Raw genomic sequence first — 25,932 nt, forward strand, 5'->3', positions numbered from 1 at the left:
ATATATTTATATAAGCATTATTTTGTTTTTACCCGTAATATATTTTTTAATGTCAGAGACAATGTTATTGCCAAGCTTCAGGTAATATTATTTTTAATTTAAATAAATACCTAATTAGAGCGCTACTCGTTCATTCCCGATAAAATACTGTAAATATAGCTATAATTATTAATCACTGGAGCAAATAACAATAATAATAATAATCCTCATCAAATAAATCATAATAAAGTAGCGGTAATTAAAATTTTATTTGTTAACTGTATTCCAAATGATATTTATGGTCTGACACTTAAATTCACTGAATAATTACGGATATTAATTAAACAAAATTTAGTTAATACTGAAATTTATTTTGACAAATTCAAAATTAAATTTTATTTAAAATTTAATCTTTTATCTCACAGAAAAAAAGGTTCATTTGAGCCAAGAAAATATTTTTCTTCCTAATTATTTTCTTGAGCAAAAAAAAATTTTTTTGACAAGAAATTTCACTTATTAAGACAAAATTAACTCTCTTGTTTTGAGAAATACGTATCTTGTTCCAAGAAAATTTATTTAAGTCAAGAAAATCTTGTTTTGAGAAAATTCAGCCTCGAAGCTCCAAAAAATTTAGTTCTTGATAGAAGTTTTCTTGATAGAAGAAAATTTCTCTCTTGCTCCAAAAAATTAAATATAAAGATAGAAGTAAATTTTCATTAATATTTTTATTGATTAACATGTCAAATGGAAAGATCAAATAATATTTCATCACTTTTTTCATTTAATATGTATAATTGCACGCTAAAATATTATTAAATGGGTATCAAATATTCAAGAGAAAAATTTTCTCAAGGTGAGAAAATTTTTTTCTCAGAAGTAAGTGGCGCTGCTTCCCTAAAGTATCTAAAAATCTTGATCAAATATAAAAATTTATTGTATCAAGTATTTATAATAATTTGAATTAAGAAAAAATGACTTTTACCAAGAATAGAATTTCAAGAAAAATTTTTACTTCGGCCAAAACAACTTCGGTCTTCTTTCAGGCACCCGACAAATTTTCTTGAGTCAAGAATTTTGTTCTCCAGTCAAGAAAATTTTCTTGTTTCGAGAAAACTCAGTCTCTTAATCCAAAAAATTTAGTTCTTGATAGAAGTAAATTTTCTTGTCTCGAGAAAATTTCTCTCTTGCTCCAAAAAAGTAAATATAAAGATAGAAGTAAATTTTCATTAATATTTTTATTGATTAACATGTCAAATGGAAAGATCAAATAATATTTCATCATTTTTTTCATTTAATATGTATAATTGCACGCTAAAATATTATTAAATGGGTATCAAATATTCAAGAGAAAAATTTTCTCAAGGTGAGAAAATTTTTTTCTCAGAAGTAAGTGGCGCTGCTTCCCTAAAGTATCTAAAAATCTTGATCAAATATAAAAATTTATTGTATCAAGTATTTATAATAATTTGAATTAAGAAAAAATGACCTCCACCAAGAATAGAATTTCAAGAAAAATTTTTACTTCGGCCAAAACAACTTCGGTCTTCCTTAAGGCGTCCGAAAATTTTCTTGAGCCAAGAATTTTGTTCTCCAGTCAAGAAATTTTTCTTTCTGTGCTGAAATCAAAACTTTTTCCCTAAAAAATTCAGTTCTTTTCACTAAAAATTTTCAAGTGCATGGAAATCCGCGATTACACTTATGATTATCATTATCATGATAGAGTTCTATGATTGTAATGATAAAAATAATAACACCAGCACACGATCAATGAGATAGCATAACAAATGCGGGAACAAAGTAGGTCGTAAGTTTTAAGTGTTGGTTTTAGTGTTTAATGCGTTTTAGTGTTTAGTGATCTTGGCATGCTTTTTAATCGATTCCTTTCCTCAGCTGACATAACAAACATTGCTGCATATTCTATACAGAGGACCGGCGTACAGTACACGACTTTGTGTAACGTAACATAATATAACAATGTTGTGCACACATACCCATATGTATAATATACGATGTATAACCGACTAACTAACTAACCGCGTAGTTGTGGAGGGCACGCAAGTAGGCTGGTACAATTGGACCAGAAACTAGCCAAAAGCTGTTATATGTTATGCGCTACAACACAATACAACTAAACAGTGGAATTGCCAACTCACACGTTTAGTTCTATTGATCGTTTCACTGACGTAGCTGTCCTAATATATATACATATGTGGATGTGTCATGTACCACACTTTACCATTACAGTTTTGGTACACTGAAAAAATTTCTTTTGAAAAAAATAAACAAAAAATTAGTTTGTTAAAAATTTTATTTCTTAGCTGAAGAAATAATAATTTTTCTCACAGTAAACTTTTTCGAGATAAAATCTTCAAATTTGGAAAAAAAACAATTTTAGATTCACGGAAAGAACAAGATGACACTGGATATCATCCCAGATTATACTGAGTGAAAAAAATTTCAGATAGTAGCTGGTATTATCCAGATTATACTGAGCGATATCTGGATTATACTCATTGTAATCTGGATTATACTAGCTACTATCTGAAAATTTTTTTCACTGAGTGTAATCTGGGATGATATCCAGTGTCATCTTGTCCTTTCCGTGTAGGTTACTTGAAAATTATTGTCCAAAATTGTTTTTTTTTTTAGTTTAGAAAGTTTTTTTTTTTTAATTTTGATTTATTCAGTAAAGTGTCTTCAGACCACTGTAACTTTAATACTATTGAATATTTTTAGCTAAAAATTTAATTGTATATTCTTGAAATATGTATAAATAAATGGTAAAAATTTCAAAGTTCTATCTCTTCATTGGTCTTTACAAAAAAATCCCAAAAAAATGCTCAAAAATTAGAAGACCCCCTTAAGAAATAATATTGTTTAGAATTTCCAAAAAATTAATTTCTTATTACAAAAATGCCGATTTTATTGAAAAAAAATATTTTTTCTCATCGATTATAACAAAATTACCCAAAAAACAAAATTTACTTGCATTAAATAAATAATTTTGAAGAATTTCATCTTGGTTTTAGTTAAGAAGTTCTTAAACTAAGAAATTTTTTTTGCTTTTAATAAATTTTACTTGATTCAATTTTTTTTAGCGTGCTATATGTGTTTTAAATTGTAACATTTATTTCTCATTTATAAAATAAATACTTTTGAACCAAGAAATTAATTTTTATGATCAACTAACAGCAACAGTATGCAAGCGTCTTCTAAAATTTACAACCTCTAACAGTACGTCAGAGTTTATTTAATGTTGCAGGTAAGTTGAGTACTTGAATTAAAGTTAAAGAGATGATTCAACTTATGTTTAGACGTAATTACGGTTATAAATTTAAATTTACGTAGCCAGTTTCAACTCGGGAATAATGTTTCGAAAACACTTGTTCGATTATTGTGTTTAACCATCTGGTTAAAGAACTATTAAGACGTTTACAACATGTGTGTATGTGTGTGTATATGAGGTAGGTCGGATAGATGAGCTTTCAACTTTGAAGAGAATATCCAAAAGGCATTATCGCTGGATGAATATAACCGGAATTCACAAGGGGCTGCTCATATTGTTGGAAGAGCGCCAAATGACATCCATTTGTTGTTACAGGAGCAATATTTTTTCTTTATAACATACTTCTACGCTATGACTTGGTACAATTTATATTGACTAACGCGGGGGTCGGGTTCTTCATTGTCGACGTTATTTGTTATCTCCGATTGCCTAGCTTTGTCACATTTGAGACTTTAACAAAGGAAAAACTCCAAATGTGAGTCAACTTTTTATCGATTTGATGATTCATAAGATTTATAGTTTTCTTTTTACTAATTTTAATGGTATCAAGGTGTTTAAAATGTCAAGTTGGCGCAAACACTACCAGATCTTTCGACTAAAAAAATATTTTTTAACTGGAATAACCAGAAAATACATTTATTTGAATTAAGTAAATAATTTTGAAGAACTATATTCTTGATTTGAGTAAAAAAATTCTTAAACTAAAAATTTTTTCTCAATCCAAGAATTTTTCGTCTCAATTCAAGACAATACGGAAAAACATAAAAATAGAATAATTACAGTTTAAGATTGTAATTATTACAAATTTTATGAGAACTAGCAACCTTGCAGTCACTATGTGACTGCCGCGACTTGTGAACTATAAATAAATAAAATTTTGCTTTATTGCATGCCTTAAGCGCGAAGTGCGTAGGTATGCTCTACTCTCGCCTAAAAATCGTGATTTCGATTAAAACGTGATTTTCATAATTTAAACGGAAAAAATTATGGATAAAAAGCATATTGAAATAAATAATAACAACTACAGAACACGTTAAAAAAATTTTCTTATCGATTAAATAAGATTTCTCAGAAAAAACTCGTTTTTCTGATGAATTAAATGAATAAGAGCGTGGTAGTCACGGGAGCTATGGGCTTGATAACACCACAATTTTGTCAAAAATCAGTTTCACGATTTAATTTTTTTTTTGTTTTATTTCTGAGGAAGTTTATCAAAACCCTTGTGAAAATTGCGTGTCAAAATAATTCCGTTTAGATACAGTTAATTTTTTTCGATTGTCAGTTCGGTGACTTTTTCTGCGATTTCGGCAGCCATATATATTATTTTTCATAAACAGAATCGAAATAACTATAAACAAGCAGAAACTATACATACATGATGGTATAATTACTAACTGTTTTATCATGTGTTAAAATTTTTCTTTAGTTCGATCTACAGAGGGGATAATACTACTCGCGAGAAAATTCAAATTAAAAACGAATAATTTTTGTTATGATCTAAATAAATTATGTATGACATGAGCGCTTAAGGCACGCTCATTTGGATTTTCCAAATTTTTAAATAATGACTTTTGTTAAATTGCACTGTACTTTTTTAACTATTGACATTTTTAAAGATATAAGCTCATCACGATGTTACACTCATCAAGAGCTTTCATTTGAGTAGGCACATGCATTTTTTATATATTTTTCATATATTAATAAATATAAAATATATAAATATACGAAAAAATGATGTGGGTACTTAAATGAAAGGTCTCGATGAGTGTAATGTCGAAGTGAGCTTATATCTTTCAAAATATCGTTATTTGACAAAATACAATGTAATTTCTTAATAACTGACATTTTTTAAGATATAAACTCATTTCAATGTTACACTCATCAAGAGCTTTCATTTGAGTACCCACATGCATTTTTATATATTTTTCACATATACATATATATATATATAAATATATATATATATATATATATATATATATATATATATATATATATATATATATATATATATATATATACATATATATATATATAAATATATAAAAAAATGATATGGGTACTCAAATGAACGGTCTTGATGAGTGTAACATCAGGATGAGCTTATATCTTTAAAAATATCATTATTTTACAAGATATAATGTCATTTCTTAATTATCGACATTTATTAAGATATAAACTCATTTCGATCTTACTCTCATCAAGAGCTTTCATTTGAGTACCCACATGCATTTTGGTATATTTTTCATATATACATATATATATAATATATATAAATATATGAAAAATTGATGTGAGTATTCAAATGAAAGATCTTGACGAGTGTAACATTGGGATGAGCTTATATCTTTAAAAATGTCAACAGTTCACAAGATACAAGGTCATTTCTTAATTATGTATCTAGAGATAGAGCATTTTCTAATGCAGCCTAAAAACTTATTATAAATTAACTATACAATTTTTCTAATTTTTTTTTATAAAAAACGACACTTATTACTATTTATAATGTAATTTTTCTTTTTTCCGTGAATGAAACTTCAAAATTATGTTCTTGATTCAAGTTAATTTTTTTTTCTATGTAAAGTTGCTATTTTTTAGTATCAAAAATCAGTAAGTAAGTTTTCAAAGTCAAATAAAATCTTAATAAATCAGTCATTTGAAAAAAAATTGAAACTGCTCCACATTTTCGGTTCTGCACCGTCGACAGTTTAATTATTCACCCACGACAGTGTAACCGGTAACTATCTGATTTTCATTATTCATTATTGATTTCGGTCCCGTGCCAGTTCTAAGTTGTCATCAAAGCCTTGACTTAGCGAAAGCATTTTATCTTATTATGTTATTGTGGATTTATCGTGATGATAAACAAAAATATTTATCATAACGTCGGAGCGTGAATAATTTTCGCGTTTGTCAACTAATCTCGGGTGTCTTTATTATTATTTTTACTTCCTTCCACACAAATTTTGGCCTACCCTTCCTGTTTATAAATTCTGAAAATTTTCTTCCTTTTTTTATATTCTATAAAACTACACGATAAAAAATTGGGAGTGAATATGAAATTTAATCCGATAAATATCTGCAGGGAATTTTTTTACTAAAATAAATTTTTATTTTGCTCAAACAAGTTTTGTATGCCAAATTACTAACAAATATTTCAAAAAATTTATGTCATATTTAATTTTGTATTTTTTATTCATTAAAATCAATCAATCAATCAATCAATTAAAAAAAAACAAAAAAATATTACGCAAAATTTTTATTATTAATTTAAATAAAATCTTTTTCGGAGTGAATTTTTGTCCGGAAATATTTAATATTTAATGAATGAAAAATTATCCACTCAGTAAATTTTTTTCCGAGTAACTACAACGAACATTACTGTCAATTATCAATTCACAGTGACCCGGTGAAATGTCAATCAGATAATTGTAAATTTATGTCGTGATTAGCATATCAAAAAATGGATCTAAATTTTGCTTTATGTTTAATATTTAATCGACGTTTCAGAGGACAGAATTTTATTATTATAATTTATTAATATAATTATTATTATCGTAAATCGCGTAGTTAGCTTTTAAATATACATAAAACGGTATTGTTATTTTAGAATTGCTAATAAGATGTACGTAATGTGCGGGTCTTCTTCAATTTGCGCGGTAATGTGTCGACGTATGAGTAAAATGTATGCACGAGAATGTGAACGTGTATTTTCGATTAAAATAACAGATCGACCTCGGAAAGCAACGCTGCAGTGCATTACCTCTGGTTGTCAGCTTCTGTCTGTCTCTAGATGTGCAAGGGTCGGGACAGAAAACAAGAGCTCGTTATCTCACTGGCTGTCTAACCTCTATTATTTTTTCTGCGTTATACAATGTAGAAGGCAAAACCTATTCCTATAATTTACCCGCCACTTTTTGCACGTCAATTGATTTTGACTGTAATTAATAGTGATATTTTATAGAATATGTTAATTCTTATTAATTCCGAGCTTATGTAACCCGACATCCGTGTGATATTAAAAGTTTTCCACTGTGTCAGTTTAGAAATTTTATTTAAATGTTAATTTTTGTCAGTTTAATTTCCATGTAAATTGAAATTTTTCTAAATCATCAATTTCAGGACCGAAATATTCTAGTCAAGTTTTGAGACTGAGAAAAACGTCAGAATTTAAATATTTTTTTTCACAATTATTTACTTATTTTAAAAATACAAAATTGTATTAAATTAAAATTTTTTCACTAAAAAAAAACTCGAAACTTTTTTTAAATGCTTATAATTTTTTTCCACTAATATAATTAAATAACTATAAATAAGTAAAATTTTTTATTAAATAGCTACTTTGGTGAAATTGCACTGTACTTTCTTAAATATTGACATTTTTAAAGAAATAAACTCATCCTGATGTTACACTCATCAAGAGCTTTTATTTAAGTACCCACATGCATTTTTGATATATTTTTCATATATACATATATGCATATAATATATATAAATATATGAAAAATTGATGTGGGTACTCAAATGAAAGGTCTTGAAGAGTGTAACATCGGGATGAGCTTATATCCTTCAAAATGTCCATATTTCATAAGATATTTGTTAAATTGCACTATACTTTCTTAACTATTGACGTTTTTAAAGATATAAGCTCATCATGATGTTACACTCATCAAGAGCTTTCATTTGACTACCCACATGCATTTTTGATATATTTTTCATATATACATATACATAATATACATAAATATATGAAATATTGATGTGGGTACTTAAATGAAAGGTCTTGACGAGTATAACATCGGGATGAGCTTATATCTTTAAAAATGTCAATAGTTCACGAGATACAAGGTCATTTCTTAATTATCTATCTAGATTTTTATAAATTTCTTCACTAAAAACCCCAAAATTTAATCCAAATGCTTGAGTACTAATTTATTTCCACGATAATAAAATAATTATCACAATAATTACCTCGAGACAAAATGAGTTTGTCAAATAAAACGAAAATAAAGAAAAAAAAATAGAAGGTTTAATAAAGAACACTACAAAAAACAAATTGGTGAACTAATCACTGACGCACATGGGGTAATCCACGGTAATTGGCTCTGTTAATTAAATACAAGTGCGTGATGAGGAGCTACAGGAAGATAGGTAGATTTCGGAGCACGGGGGAAGCAGAGAAGATCCGCGTTACATGAACCACGTAGTAATACTGAGTACGAGGAAGGAGCAAGCCCGAGCAGAGGCCAGCGCTCGTCGCGTTCCGCTACCTCTACGCTCAGCCCCAGTCGGACTAGAAGCTGCAACCTCAACCTGAGGCAACGGGAGTGTACACTACACTAGACTCGACACACAAAGTTGGTGCACACTCCTCCACTTTAAACGTCAATGTCTCCTTCGGTGGAATGGTGACTGGTAACCACGTCGTGTTGCAGGACGATTAGAGGCGCAGCCCGCTGCTGGAGCTGCTGGTACTAGTGATGCTGGTTCATCCTCTTCCTCTTCCTCTTCCTCATCCTTGTCTGGTTCCTTTCACCCCCGGGCACAGTCGCTGCATCATGCTCGCGCACTCTCCTCGCTCTAGTCTGATATTCCGGTCTGTGTCCTCTCCTCTGCTATTCATCCGATCCTCCAATCCCATCATATCATATAATATCATATCAGCGAACCAACGTGTAAGAGATTCATAAATCTGCTTATTTTATTTTGTACTCTCAAATATCTTACTATTTTCTTTGATGCATCAAAGAAAAATATATAAATATCCACACTTTTTTTTTTAAATATGGGAATACTGTTTGAAGATTTTTTTTTTATTAAACTGACAAATAAAATTTTTCTTGATAAAAATTTTGTGTTGAAATTTTTTATGCTAAATATTTAACATTTTTTTGTGTTGATTCATCAGAATTAATGTAAAATTTACATATAAAATTGTTGAATGTTTATAAAATTAAAGTTACCAGTCACTTGATCATTTTTTAATTTTTATTTTTTACAAACAAATTTATTCCAAAAAATTATTTTAAAAAAAATGCATTTTTAATTTTTTAAAATTACTTCATGTCATTTTTTTTAAACGTTTTTTGCAATAATTTATTTTAAATATTTATGAAATTAAAGTTATCAGTCACTTGACCATTTTTTAATTTTTTTTAACAAAAAATTATTTTAAAAAAATTGCATTTTTAATTTTTTAAAATTTCTCCAATTTTTTTTTTAAACGATTTTTGCAATAATTTATTTGTTAAAAAAATTCTAAAAATTATTAAATTAATTTTCATTAAATGTTTAACACAAAAATTTTTGACGCAAAACTTTTTACTGTGTAAAATTTTTTTTTTAAGAAATTAATAAAATTTATTTAATTCAATAAATTCTAACGATGATTTTTCATTTTTTTCAGTCTATTATTATACCTTAGTTTTATCTTTAATGGGCAATTATGAGATTATACGATAACATGACTGTACAATTTTTACAAAGTAGGCTTTGTTATGTAAATAAATAAAAATTTACTAATTCTCATGGATATTTTTAACTTTTTTAGAATTAAGAGCGATTATATAAAAGATAATTATATATTAGTTAAAAAAAATTTTTTTTAGATCTTTTTAATTCATTGGGTTTGATCCAATAATAAAATTTACTTAAGATAAAGCTGCAACAATTTTTGATAGTGTTTTAAATGATTTAAAGTCTGAGAAAAAATTTAATTTAAATTTACTCATTTTTAGAAAGTTAATTGAATATTGTGATGAAAAAAAGAAAATTTTTTATGAAAAAAAATTGAAAATTTTTATCATAATAACCTTGAGTATTTTTTAAATAAAAAATTAGATTACATGAATAAAATATGATGTTAATTTTTAATTTTACGGTTAATTAAAAAAGGTAATGGATTTTCTTCAACATTAATTTGAAATTGAATAAGAAAATATGGTGAGCAAAATGTTTATAATATTAATTAATATTAAAAATGTTCTTTAAAATTTATAGAAATTATTATTTTTCGATATTAAAAACTCTAATTTCCATCCTATTTATGAAAAAACTTCAATTATCGCTTGAAGTGATAGCAAATTATAAAACTCTACGATTACATATTTTTTTCTCAATCAACTGCTGTAAAATGTACATTAATTTCTCCGAGAAAAACGCTTTCAAGTTATAAAATTTAAAAAGTAATTAAACGAACAATTATCGTGAGTATAACCGATATAGATTTTTCTTAATAAAATTATACTTCCATCTATTGTAACTCAATTAACAGAGTAAAATAAAAAGCTCTTTCGAAAATTTTTCAATGTAGTTCAAATAAATTTTTAGATTTTTTCTAATTACACAATTTTTTTCGCAATGCAATTACTGTGAAAAGCATAACCTAATTTTTCAATATAAAACTTCTGAAAGCATTTAAAAAAGTAAAAAATAAAATTACAATTACAAACTTAATTTAAAGCGATATAAACTTTAATTATCTATTAAATAACCGATTAATTTTTCCAATTGAGCTTCTTTTGATCATCATCAATGCAAGCCGGATTTTAATTAATTTCTCTAGCGTAATTATTTTTCATCCCTATTATTTTTTTCTGTCAAACCGCAAATGTTTCTTTTTTCACGTAATTCTAATGAATAATATTTAATTTGCCCGTTGAGTCAATTTTAAATTTAGAAAGAGATTTATAAATGAGACTTAGTCTCATTTATGATTGATTTCATTGATATTCTTGAAGATATTTATATGTTTTTATTGTAATAATTATAATAAAAGAGTTTCATGAAAAAAAACCAAATCTTTTTATATTATTTTGCATGTTTAAATGTCTTATTTTCATTTTAAGCGACTGATCGAAATTCGTAACTTCAAACTTTAGAATAAATATATTTTTTTCAAACTTTATCAAATATTGATTTTTTTCCTCAAAATAGAAGTGTTTTTCGAATAAAATGGCGTCGGTTTTTTTTCGATATCGTAAAAATCAAAATTTCTGCGACTTTTTTCATAAAAAAAGTTCAATTTCGTAAGTTTTTTTTTTCTAAACGATTTTTAGTATTTTTAAATTATTAGAAATTAAAAATAACTATTAAGATATTTACAGGGAATGTTATATTAAAGTTTTGTGCCAATTATAAAACAATACATCACATAGAAAACAAATTAGAATTGTTTTGCTCAACGGGTTAATTTCAATTTTATTTTTTTTTTAATTAAGATGAATAAATTAAAATTTTATATAATGGCAATTAATTAAATTTTTTTTGAATCAAGATAAAAAAATTAAAATTTCAAATAACGAAAATTAATATCAAAAGTTTTGTTAATAAAATTGTAATCTCAACTAATTTTTTTTCTTTACTGTACAAAATGAATGCAAAAAAGGATAATTTGTATGCTTTAATAAAATCAAAATTTCCGCGACTTTTTTCATAATAAAAGTTCAATTTCGTTTTTTTTTTCTAAACGATTTTTCAGTATTTTTAAATTATTAGAAATTAAAAATAACTATTAAGATATTTAGAGGGAGTATTATATTAAAGTTTGGTGCCAATTATAAGTCAATACATCCCATAGGAAATAAATTAGAATTGTTTTGCTGAAAAATTTTTATAAAAAATTGCTTTAAAAAAATAATTCATAAATTCCCGCTAAAAAAATCATCAAAGTCTGTTATTTTAATATCATTAAATAAACACGATATGATACCTACAAGGAAACAAAGCGTGATTCACCACCACAGCTACCGGTCTCACAATAATTGATTCACTGGTTCCCAGTAGAATCGCCAGCAAACAATTTTATCTCTAATCACGAGTCTACGAGCACAAAGCTTAATAAATCGCTCAAACAAAACAAAGAATCGTTTTTGTTCAACAAATGTTATTAAACTCAAATATAAACTCTCGACAAAGGAGTTTATTTTAATAAAACATATATTTATCATCGATTCCCGGTAAATATGATACCTCAAAATGATCGGCGTATCATCAGTGCTATACATTAATTTCCGCAGCTCGAATCCGACATCCTACATATTATCGAGTGTGGAACACATATGTATATCTGGAATTGGAAAATAACTACTGTACTGCGCGGCAATACGTACAGTACGAGGCATCGCTAATTACTTAGAAGCTCTTTTGCCGATGGCGACACTTGTCACTAACATACGGTCTTCGAAAGCCGATAAACCACCGTCTCTGTTCTACCGACTATTAATCCGCTGTCAACCCTTCGTGTTTACCAATTAATCCTCTAATTGCCCATTTAGCGGTCAGCAGGTGTGTTATTTATCATCAATAAGTTGTAAAACTTACCGAACTTCATGACCCACTACCACAGTCCATCCCCGACGTCGTCTTCTGTCTTTACGGCGAGCTACTTCCGCTAGACTTAATTTTTCCATTGCCAAAATTTTTTTTCACTCATTTAATTAAACACTTTTATTTTTATTATTATTATTATTATTAGTTTATTATATTATTAATTTAATGAATTAATTATTAATATTTATTAATTATTAATTTATTAATTATTTAATAAATTAAACGTTTATTTTAATAATTTAACAATAATTTATTATTATTATTATTATTATTATTATTATTATTATAATCGCACTTAACAAAAAATTTAAATAAAAAAAATTTGGTTAAAAAATTTCAACCAAATTTTGGTTATTAATTTATTTTTAACCATCAATAAATAAATTAAGAAAATTAATTAAAAGGAAATAAAAATAGCGCAAAAAAAAATGTCTTTTGAACATCTCAGTGCGACGTTCCACGCAGAACTGAATGCCATATTGTATTTATAGTTCGAGTTGAATTATTTTCAACGTCGCTCCTTTTTCCAACCACTTTGTATATTTTTATTCCAAATGTATGTATATATTGTTTGTATTTAAAATTAAAATAATTTGTTTACGATTTAAATATATCGGTATCGGTATAAATAGTATAAAGTTATTAAGTGGCGGATTCTTTGTATTTGAATCAGCAATTGGGAAGCTAAGGACTGATGAGAGATGCAATTACCACTGAGAAAATTTATTTTAAGAGCCTTGGATTAATACTTTCTAATAAATATGCATGATAGTTTAGATATTAGATACATTAGAGATCCGAGAGCGGACGTGACTTATGACTGGTAACTTGTGACTTGTGGGTAAGTTTAGTCTTTTTAGAAAATATAATACGTAATGCCCAGTTGTTGGATTACTCTTATATCTGGCAAGATATATTCAGTGTCGTAATATCAACGGTGAATCATATAAATATATAAATTTAAGTAAAACGATCTAATTTAATATAAATAGTGCTTTTGGAATTGATATTTTCTCTCTACTGTTTTTTAAGTTTTGTTTTATGTTTATTATTTTTAAATTTTATTTTTTGAAAAATTTGGAAATTTGCAAATGGCAAATTTAAAAAAATATTGTTGGTACTTTTTTTCCCGGGTTATCTCGATAATAAATTATAATATACACAGTACAAAATTTTGCGTCATTACGTCAAAAAACTTAGTGTTAAATATTTAACACTTTTATGTGTAAATTATACCCCCATGAAAAAAAATATAAAAAAAATATATGTCAAAATACATTAAAAATCTATGAAAAATATATAAATTATGTATAGTAAATATATTTTAAATAACTAACTTTTGGCCGATTTTCATATATATTTTATATACTTCAAATATATTTTTTTTATATTTTTAGCTATGTATTTTTTATGATTTTAAGATATATTTTGAATATATTTAAAATATACATGAAAATCGGCCAAAAGTTAGTTATTAAAAATATATTTACTATACATATTTTTTATAGATTTTTAATATATTTTTTTTATATTTTTTTTTCATGGGGGTTTAACCTTTATTCTGTTAAATTAACAGAAAAAAGTGTCAAATATTTAATACAAAAATTTTTAACACAAAATTTTTGGATGCAATGACGCAAAATTTTTTACTGTCTCGCGTAAAAGATTATCATGACAACGGGTTTTGTTAATTCAACGATACACAATGGAATACAGTAAATAAATAATATATAATGAATAATGAAAAATTTCGAATATATTTATAACGAGCGGGGTCATTCGAAGACGCCAAAGAGCATGAATTTTTGATACTGGCGAGCATTCAAATATTCAAGTAATTATTAATGTCATCCGGAGCAAAGATGTCATGCGGGTTTTATTAGAAAAATATTTGGCTATTTAAAAGGTAACTAACCAGTTATGACAGTCTGTTATTTTAAAATTAATATTGCTTTTTTCTTACAAAAAAATAATTATTTATTAATATAACTTATGATTCACTTTCCAAGTTAATAATTTTTTACTTCTTATTTTTCTATAAAAAAAATCGTGTCCCTGAAAATTTTCCTCAAGTTTTTTGCTGGAATTCGGTTTTTTCGTTAAAATATTTTCTGTGTACCGAGATACTTATTTCACTCATTGCAATGATACGTGGCGGTAAATCTGTCCCACGGCAATATCTCACCGTCAACACAAGCACAGTTCACTTGGAGCACCCTTGACATTTACACTCTTTGCTCCCTTATGCCCCAGGGTGTACACAACATTATACACATGCTACTCAAACTTTCCTATTATACGTACAGTACACACATATAAGATACATCTATATGGAACAGTAAAAAATGACACTGCAGTTATTCCTCTTTCATCATTAAAAGACTGCATATTCATTTTGAATCTCCGTCTCGGCCTTCGTCGACGTCTTTTACTCTTTTATCCACACAAGACTTTTCAATTTTTTTCTTTTTATCCTCGCGAATATGAGTACAGACACTTTAGCTACTCTAAACAATTTACATTACACTCAGCAACTCTTTTTCTTTCCATTACTTATAATACTCCTCACTCCTAATAATACTCACTCATATCTTTTGTTATCCTCGAAAATTCCGCCCTCTTTTTTATTTTTTGTGGTCAATAAACCGCAATTTTCCGTTTTTTTTTTATTTTAACCATCTGTCGGATGTCACTCTACTTTTTTTTATATAAAAACTTTACTTCATTTTTTATATAAAAATTTAATTTATTTTTTATATAAAAATTTACGTTATTTTTTATATAAAAAAATAATTTAACTATAAACTAGCAACCTTGCAGTCACGAAGTAACTGCCGTGACTTGTGACCTATAAATAAATAAAATTTTGTTTTATTTGGTTAAACTGCACTGTACTTCGTTAAATAATAACGTTTTTAAAGACATAAGCTCATCCCGATGTTACACTCATCAAGATCTTTCATTTGAGTACCTACATCAATATTTCATATATTTGTATATATTACATATATATAATATATATAAATATATGAAAAATTGATGTGGGTATTCAAATGAAAGGTCTCGAAGGGTGTAACATTGGGATGAGCTTATATTTTTAAAAATGTCAATATTCTACAAGTAATTTATTAAATTGCACTGTACTTTCTTAACTATTGACTTTTTTTAAGATCTAAGCTCATCTCGATGTTACACTCATCAAGAGCTTTCATTTGAGTACCCACAAGCATTTTGATATATTTTTCATATATATATATAAATATATGAAATATATGAAAAATTGATGTGGGTACTTAAATGAAAGGTCTCGATGAGTGTAATGTCGGGATGAGCTTATATTTTTAAAAATGTCAATATTCTACAAATAATTTATTAAATTACACTGTACTTCCTTAAATATTGACGTTTTTAAAGATATAAGTTCATCATGATGTTACACTTATCAAGAGCTTTCATTTGAATACCCACATGCATTTTTTATATATTTTTCATATATACATAACATATATATATAAAATATATAAATATATGAAAAATGATATGGGTACTCAAATGAAAAGTCTTGATGAATGTAATATCGGGGTGAGCTTATATTTTTAAAAATGTCAATATTCTACAAGTAATTTATTAAATTACACTGTACTTTCTTAACTATTGACGTTTTTAAAGATATAAGCTCATCATGATGTTACACTCATCAAGAGCTTTCATTTGAGTACCCACATGCATTTTGATATATTTTTCATATATACATATATATAATATATATAAATATATGAAAAATTGATGTGGGTACTCAAATGAAAGGTGTTGATGAGCGTAACATCGGGATGAGCTTAGATTTTTAAAAATGTCAATAATAGTTCACAAGATACAAGGTCATATCTTAACTATGTATCTAGAGATGGAGCATTTTTTTGTTCTTTTAATAACATAGATAATTATAAGGAACTAGCTGATACCCACCCGCTTCGCTGGGCATACAATAAAATTTTATGTTGTAACCTAGATGAAAAATATAAACAAAATGATTAATTTCAAAAAGATAATTAATATAAATTTTGAATTAGAGAAAAGTGATTGTTTATGATAACCGGTGTTAGCGAGTATTAAATATATGAGAAAAGTATTTTATTATTAATAATCAATCAATCAATGGGTCAGTTAGTCAGTAAATCTGTCATTAGACAGATTTCCGCATCACCCATGACGTACTGTGTAGTGAGATGCGTTCCCATTATAATAATGTTATCCTAAACATTTAGTCTAGACCGGATAGGTCAAATGGTAGAGTAGCCGACATGTCACCGGAAGGTTCTGGGTTCGAATCCCTGTCCGAGCTATCTGAATTTTTTCTCGCATATTCTGTAAACTCTTATTAAGAAGGTCCTTCCTATTTCTTTCTCAATCTCTTCCTCCTCCAATTATTCTGTTACGTGAATGTTGGAACGATTCACGTAATAATTATCCGTAACTCCTATTCTTTTCCGCTTCATAGTATTATTTAATTTTAAAAATGTCAATAATTTTTTTTTTAATTTTAAAAAATGTTAATAATAAAATACTTTTCTCATATATTTAATACTCGCTAACACCGGTCATCACAAACAATCACTTTTCTCTAATTCAAAATTTATATTCATTATCTTTTTGAAATTAACCATTTTGTTTATATTTTTCATCTAGGTTACACCATAAAAATTTATTGTATTCCTATCGAAGCGGGCGGGTATCAGCTAGTTATTAATAAATTCATAACAAATTAAGTGGTATTAAAACATATATTTATTATTACTCATTTTATTAGAAATTATCTTAAATCGACCGTTTTTTATAATAATTTAACGATATCGTTGTAAAATTTTAGAGAAGACGCATCAGACACAATTTACCATTTTAATTTTAATCATTAAAATCAGTATAATCATTTAACAATATCAACTTGATAATATTTATGTTTAATTTATCTGTGTTATGATATAATCGAGTTCATCCTTCATGATTATTCCAATACATATAAGTTATTTCAGTTATTAATGATTTAGCTATTCTTTCTTAAAAAACGTATGATTATGAATTCCTACTGTCCCAACAGTCAATCGATAAAATTTAAAATCAATCATTTTGACAGTTATTATAGCAACGGTAACCATGATAACGGTAACCATGGTAACGGCAACCATGGTAACGGTAACCATGGCAACGGTAACCACGGCAACGGTAACCATAGCAACGGTAACCATGGCAACGATAACCATGACAATGGTAACCATGGCAAAGGTTGATTAGCGTGGGTGGTTGTAGGGGGGTTGAGTTCGATAATTTACGGGTGCCACTGATGGTTTCTTAGATTAGAGGGTCAAAATGATATTTCGCTCCCAAAAAAAGAGAGAGATATAGGGAAGGGGAAAGATTATAGGGCACGGGAGGGGAGGAGAAGAATGAGAGGGAGGGGAGGGGAGGGCATATGTGATGGTAGACGAAAAATTCATTTTGGCTAGGAATTGCGTAAAATCCGTTCTTAGTGAGCGTCTACATCACGAATGGAGTAACTATGCTAAATTTCAAGTCAATCGGGCGAATAGTTTCGGAGATCTCGTGATGAGTGAGTGGTATTTCGCTTATATATATATAGATAATTTTTTTATCCTAAATATTTTTTATAGTTTTTTAAAATTTAATTCATTAACTTGAAAAATATTTTTTTTTTATATTAAAACGATTATTCAGCCATTAAATTCCAATCTAAGCCGATTTTGAAATCTCATTAGCAGATAACTAGGGACGAGAGTAGATTTATCGGCGTATTAGATTACAAAGTCAATTAAAGTTTGTAAGTTAAGAGTAAATGTCAGTATTTCGAGCTAGTGTTTTACTCTAGAATGCATAAAAGGCTAAAGGATATTTATAATACTATTTTATTCAGCAATAGCGACCGAATCAGGTTCATATATCAATGGTAACATGATGTTCGAGAACCTGAGAAAGAAAGAGTAAAGGACTTCTGTCGGGTGGATAGACGAGGAGGGGTTCGACGAAATTAAAGAAAGACCAAAATAACTCGGAAGGATAAACGCGAAAAGCGTGACCTACAAAAGCTCACAGCGCTTTAATGGACTAATGCTCTATTGCACGCGATCGGGCGATTCCGGCCGAGGAATCGGTGCTATACCTACTTGCCCTATACTTTTTAACTGTTAAATATATAATGCTGCATATCTACATAAACATGTGTACATTAAACGGTAAACATTAAACATTAATTCGTATCTTTAACCTTCGTTTAGTTTATCCCCTATCTCAGGCGATCGGTTTATAACTTTTGACTTTTGTCTCCGTCTCTCTCTGTCTAAGCTCAATTTCAAATTTTGTTCGCTTAATTATATCCAGAGGCCATTTACTTTCTGCTTAGACTCGTTATAATTAATTGTACGCTCAATTAAAATTCTTGAGCATGATAAATATAACTAACGGAAATTTTTTATGATTAATCGTCTTTGGTTTTGTGTCAGTGAATTTTGGTGGGTGGAACTTTTTTTTACTACAGAAAATTTAATTTTGTACGCTAACAATAGAAAAATCAATTGTACAATTACTTTATACTTGTTTCAATAAATTTATTCGCTTACAATAGTATCATCAATTTTTTTTTTTCAATAAAAAATATAAAAACTAAAATTTTGAAGATTTTTTTTCAATAAAAAATATAAAAATTAAATTTTGATGATTTTTTTTATTTTCTATCGAACAAAAAAAATTTTATTTTTTTAGTTTAAAAATTTTTCTCTTGAATTATTTTTAAAATCGTAATTTTTTTAATAAAAAAAAAAATAATAATTTTCTTAATAAAGAATAAAAATAATAATTTTTTTAATAAAGAAAAAAAATAATAATTTTTTTAATAAAAAAAAACATTTTTAAAAATAATTTTTTTAATAAAAATAAAAAAAGTTAAATTTTTTAATAAAAATAAAAAAGATTCAATTTTCCACCCGAAAAATTACATTAAAAAAAAAAATACTTTAACCGTTTAGTAACGCTACATCCTTCACTAATATCTCGCAAAAAGTCACGTCCTTAAGTCATTTAAAAAAAAAAAGTTATCTTAAACTTCCAGCAAACTTTTAATGAATTTCTTCCCAGCACTTTGACAATATCTGTCTCCAAAAATTCCCATTGCATCGTCATCGTAATTAACACGTTGTAAACACTTAACTAATTACGACATCAAACATCGACTATGAAACATTGAATAATGCAAATTTCTTTCGACAAACCCCATAAAATCCTTGAAACAAAAATAAAGTATTCACAATTTAATAAAATTTCTCTAATAAAAAATTTTTACCGGAATGTGCTTTTGAAAAATTAAAAAAAATTCCCTTTGATAGCCAACCGCGGCTAGTAGTGCTAGTGTAGCGCTTACATTGCATATGAATGTAAAATCGATCAAGCCCAGGTTACACGTCTGGGGACCAAGGCGCATATTAGCCCGCTAGATATATAAAACATCAATACAGGACAAATATGGGTTGACGATATGGAAGAGAAGTAATATAAAGCGAATCACGGAATAAAAAACAGTACTTTTTCACCTTTGTGAATATATATGCAAAGGACCGATCGATCCGGCGGGTAATATAAATATATATACAATCGAAGCCAGCCAGGCACATATTATGTCAAAACGAACTTTGAACGGCGAGATATTCTCGTAATTTAATAGAGGCTCGTCCGAGAGAAATGATTGTGCAGGTATGTGTATGGGTTTATACACAGTCATTCAATTACTTGTGACGTAATCAATTAATTACTTGTAATCATAATCAATTAATTACTTGTAATCATAATCACTGCAGATAATAATTACCGATCATCTCTCTACTCTCAGTATCAAGTTTGCTATTTTTCAAAATTTGAATTATTACTTTAGTCAATTTATTACCAGCAGAATCAATTTACTGTATTATTAAAAATAATAATAAATATATTTTTATCATACAGTAATTTTAAACTTCCCGCTAAGAAAATTGAAAATTTTCAAAAATCGGGAAGTTATTGGTTTTACCCCGTTTTTCGAAAATCGAGTTCTCATCAGATCTTGACGTTTTGAGCTCCTAGAAAGCTTTCCTGAATGTTTTCGCAGTGATGTCCGTATGTCTGTATGTGTGTGTGTGAGTGTGTGTGTGTGGACGTATGTAAACCTCTCATAACTTTTGAACAGCTTGAGCGATTTCATCGCGGTTGGCGCTATTCGAAAGGGCTTGCCTAAACTTAGATTTTAAATACTATTTGGACCGATTTGAATCAGTAGATTTTAAGAAATCTCAAAAAAACTACAAAAAATAATTTTTTGAAATGTGGTTTTTTTGGAATTACTTTTAAGTGGCTTTACCGATCAATTCCAAAATCTAATCAGCTTTTAAGATCAAAAAACCACGTCGATCACCGCAAGCCCGGTCAAAATCGGTTGATTTGTTCGTGAGTTATCGTTGTCGAAAAAAAAACCGAAAAAATTGTTTTTTCGGAATTACTTCGAAATTCCTGGCTCGATCGATTTAAACTTGAAGATTCTTTATGAAGCTTCAAAAACTGCATCGAATGCCGCCAACCGCGTGAAAATCGGTTTATTCATTCAAAAGTTATTGCTGTTTGAAAATTCAAAAAATTGTGTTTTATTAAATTGCTATTAGAGTTTTGAGCTCAAAGAGCTCAAAATGACACGAAAATTATATTTTTGAGCTCGAAGATTATTACCAGCGGAATCAATTTATTATTAAAAATAAATTAATAATAATAATAAATAAATTTTTATCACACAATAATATTTTTCTATTGATGATTTTTTTGAATTAATAAAAGTAATAAAAATAAATTGATTGAAAAGTACTCAATAAACTTTTTTATTATTTGTGGAAATTTTGCATGACTTATTTATCAGTTTTTTCATATCTTACAAAAAAAAGAGAGCTATAATTTTCAACGCCTAACTATAAATGCAGTCTCAAAATTATTGCAGCAATAATCAATCAAATTGCTCAGTACGATACTATAACGTCCATAAAACCAATTACTTCCAATTAGTTGTAGATTCAACCGTACATTGTACGACATTACGTAATTGTAAACGATCCAATGGCAATAGCAATGCGAGAGTTTTTATCAAAATTTATCAATACTATCCAAGGCGTAGCTCAGTTATTTAATATCAATATACGACACACCAGTCATATATTACTAATAAAATAACTAATAACGGATGTTTACTGATTACAAACACGTGTGGATCTACGATAGTAATTAATGGTGATTTTAAGCAAATTATTATGATCGTAAATCATCAGGTTACATCATTTGTTGATTACGTTTTTTTAAAACATATTATTCTTATATTATTTTACTAGACAAAGTTATTATTTACTCAGGCCGGTTCACTCACGTGCTCTATTGTTGTTACAGAAGATTTTATTTAATAACCAGTTTGTATTCGGTGACTTGACTTACCTGAAACAAATAGACAATTTATATTTTATTTCATTTGCTCGACAAATAACAGCTAACTTTTTTTTTCCTTTTTTTTTTGATAGACATAATTTTAAATGCGATAACTTCTAATAGGTCATAACTCACAACCTCTTAGATAATTTATTGTATAGAAAAGTGGTATTTATTCCTGATAATTGATAATATTTGTAATACTGGTGTTGATTTTCGAATTCAGGAAACACACTTGATTTATTTTAGGATCAAAAGTTACATAAGGAGTTTTGTTATTGAAAACAACTCTCTACAAAATTACTACAAAATTATTTAAACATTTTCAGACTGATTTTAGCAAAATCTTTATTTATAACACTAAAAATAATTAGTGTATTAATTTTTAAAAAATAAAATAATATTTCCTAAAATAAATACCTAAATATATATTTATACATATCATAATTTAAAGCGTCTAGTTATCTCAGCAAAGCAGACTAACGGCTTAAAATATATTAAGCTAATCCTTGCTGTATATGAATATTATTTTTGGAGCCTACCGAGTAACGCTGTTCCACAATACACGCTACATAGTAATAAAAATAATTATTAAAATTATCTGCAGGAAAATAAAGATTTTCCAACGTTTTTTTGCATAAAAAAATTAGGGTTTAAAAAAATTTTGGCAAATCTAAAAATGCACGACTCATAATGCTTATTCGATCGATAAATAAAAAAAAAATAATTATTGTTCTGAAAAAACATTTTTTTTTAATTTTATTTAAATATTACTTTTTTTTTTTTTTTTATTATTATTATTTTTAAATAAATTTTCTTTTATTTTATTCATTTTTTCATTTGAAATATCTCGCGGTATTTAAACTGATCATGCTCATTATATTTTTTTCATTAATTTTAGTTTTTCGTTAATAACAATTCAACAACATTAAATAAAATAACCATATTCAATAGTAATCTCCGCAAAGTGAATACCAAGCTAATGAAAAAAAAACTGATTGAATTAATGAATTTTTACGCAACTTATCGTGTTTCAAGCGGAAATTTGACAGGAATTTTCTTTTAACTATTTTGATATTTTTTTCTGATTCTATTATCTTAAATTGATTTTTATCCGAAACAGAATTAATCTCCATTAAATAATCTATTAAATGACGCGCAAATTGATTACACTGATAGAAGGATTTCTTAACGTTTAAGAAATCATTTCTTAGTATTTAAAAAATATTTCTTAATATTTAAAAAATATTTCTTAATATTTAAAAAATATTTCTTAATATTTAAAAAATATTTCTTAATATTTAAGAAATATTTCTTAGTATTTATAATATTTCTTAGTAATCTTAGTAATTAAAAAATATTTCTTAAATACTAAGAAATATTTTTTAAATACTAAGAAATGATGTTTAAGAAATCATTTCTTAAATACAAAGAAATCTTTTTAAATACTACACTGATAGAAGGATTTCTTAGCATTTAAGAAGATTTCTTTGTATTTAAGAAATCATTTCTTAGCATTAAACATAATTGCTTAGCATTTAAAAAATATTTCTTAGTATTTAAGAAATATTTCTTTGTATTTAAGAAATATTTTTTAATATTTATATTTCTTAGTATTTAAGAAATATTTCTTAAATACTAAGAAATATTTTTTAAGTACTAAGAAATGATGTTTAAGAAATGATTTCTTAAATACTAAGAAATCCTTCTATCAGTGATAGACTACGTGGATTACCAATCGTCTAATTAATTAAATAGTTGCGAAATCGAGAAAAAACAAATTTTTCAATCGTAAAGCACTCTCTGATGCTTCGCATCATGAGCCGTGCAATATAGAACGATAGCACCTAAAAAATAAAAGTCTCTTTTTACAAATTAGTACCCGATTTTTCAGGACTCACCCGCCACAAATCCAGGAATGCCTTCTCCTGGGAATGCTGCTCCCTGGAACTAGGAGCAGCGGCTGGGGCTGCAAATTAACAGGGCCCTGAATTTTTTCTCCATTAGTGTTAGAATTGTCGCCAGCTGGAAGCCGTATCTCGGGTATTTTTAAAGTATTCATATTTTTTATCGGCACTTTTTTCTCAAAAATGAATATTTAACTAATTTTTTTATAACACTATTTAAAATATGTTGAGATAAAATAACACTTGGACCGAGTCTTTCTTCTTATTCTCCTGAATTTAATCGGCAACATCTTAGCTCGAAATTTGTCGCGTGTTCTTTTGCGCGAATCTCCCTCTCTCGTTTTAGCATTCATTCGACACGCGTTACACTAACGTGACGCCTACGCAAGACCTTTTAGTTTAATAACTTGTAAAATAAATGAATAAGCGTTTATATTTTTAAATTATAATAATATAATACGCATACGTGCTTGATTCTTCATTTTTATATTAAGACCCACTGACAAATATTTAAATCGTAATATCTTTATCTCTATCTGCCTTTACAATTAATTAATTATACATTTAACGTATAATTTATGTACCGAGTTTAGTTTATTATCACTTATCAGCTATAATATAATATTACTTTATCAAACTCTAAAATTAATAGTAATTTATGTTAATCAACTTTTGGCCTACAACCGGTCTTGATAAATCACATTGTTTGGAAAAAATTAATGGCATAAATTACGGGCTTGCTTTCGACGAAAGAAAAAATATATTTTATATTTTAGGCGGCTATTTTAATGAGATCCAATTAAAAATTAATGTCTCCATTGACGGTAAGTTATAAGTTATAAGATTCGCAGGGTTAGCTTGTAATACACTTTAAAAAAATTTCTCTAGCGCAAAATATAACTAAACTTTCAAGGACGTGTCTTTGAAAACTTTTGTAGTATCAACACGTACTTGGTGTTATTAGTTTTATTCAGGTTTTAGGGCCACAAAAAATTTTCTATTTTCGGAGTCGATACAATTTTTACGGTATTTAATTGTTCGATAACTTCAAAGGTTTGATAAAAAAAAAATACTTTTTTTCATCCGTAAATAAATACTCGTTTTATTTTATTTTATCATTATTTATGTTTCAATCAATTTTATGTTAGTGTTGTTGTTATTATTAAATGTAAATATTTAAATGAATTTCATGGACTAGATTTTTAATGAAAATTAAAATTTATGAGTACAAATATTTACGAAATAAATTAATTTTATTTTAAATTTTTAATAGAAATTTTTTTATTTAATTTTGCAGTGAAAAAATTTTATTTTATTTTAAAAATAAAATTTTTTAATGGAAATTAAAATTTATGAGTAAAAATATTTGCGAAATAAATGAATTTTATTTTAAATTTTTAATAGAAATTTTTTTATTTAATTTTGCAGTGAAAAAATTAAATTTTATTTTAAAAATAAAATTTTTTAATGGAAATTAAAATTTATGAGTAAAAATATTTGCGAAATAAATGAATTTTATTTTAAATTTTTAATAGAAATTTTTTTATTTAATTTTGCAGTCAAAAAATTTAATTTTATTTTAAAAATAAAATTTTTTAATGGAAATTAAAATTTATGAGTAAAAATATTTGCGAAATAAATGAATTTTATTTTAAATTTTCAATAGAAATTTTTTTATTTAATTTTGCAGTCAAAAAATTTAATTTTATTTTAAAAATAAAATTTTTTAATGAAAATTAAAATTTATGAGTAAAAATATTTGCGAAATAAATGAATTTTATTTTAAATTTTCAATAGAAATTTTTTTATTTAATTTTGCCGTCAAAAAATTTAATTTTATTTTAAAAATAAAATTTTTTAATGAAAATTAAAATTTATGAGTAAAAATATTTGCGAAATAAATGAATTTTATTTTAAATTTTCAATAGAAATTTT

At 26.7% G+C, this 25,932-nt stretch overlaps 1 protein-coding gene across 9 annotated transcripts in view; it reads right to left on the reverse strand.

Annotated features, from left to right (window-relative positions):
- Window positions 1-25,932, reverse strand: part of LOC123261494 (cAMP-specific 3',5'-cyclic phosphodiesterase) — a 131,419-nt gene that overhangs the window by 48,561 nt on the left and 56,926 nt on the right. For 4 of the 9 annotated variants that reach the window (XM_044723099.1, XM_044723100.1, XM_044723096.1 and 1 more), the window contains exon 1: window positions 8,237-8,570. The exons of 2 other annotated variants lie outside the window; for them this stretch is intronic. Coding sequence is in view for 2 of the 7 variants with exons in the window: in XM_044723103.1 (XP_044579038.1) it covers window positions 23,992-24,152 (161 nt within the window). In the remaining 5 variants the exon portion in view is untranslated. Of the gene's footprint in view, window positions 1-8,236; window positions 8,572-12,586; window positions 12,716-23,991; window positions 24,470-25,932 lie in introns of those variants that run through there. 3 more of the 9 variants (XM_044723103.1, XM_044723104.1, XM_044723097.1) reach the window with 3 other exon arrangements.

Source organism: Cotesia glomerata, linkage group LG3 (genome assembly GCF_020080835.1).
Source record: "Cotesia glomerata isolate CgM1 linkage group LG3, MPM_Cglom_v2.3, whole genome shotgun sequence".
NCBI lineage: Eukaryota > Metazoa > Arthropoda > Insecta > Hymenoptera > Braconidae > Cotesia > Cotesia glomerata.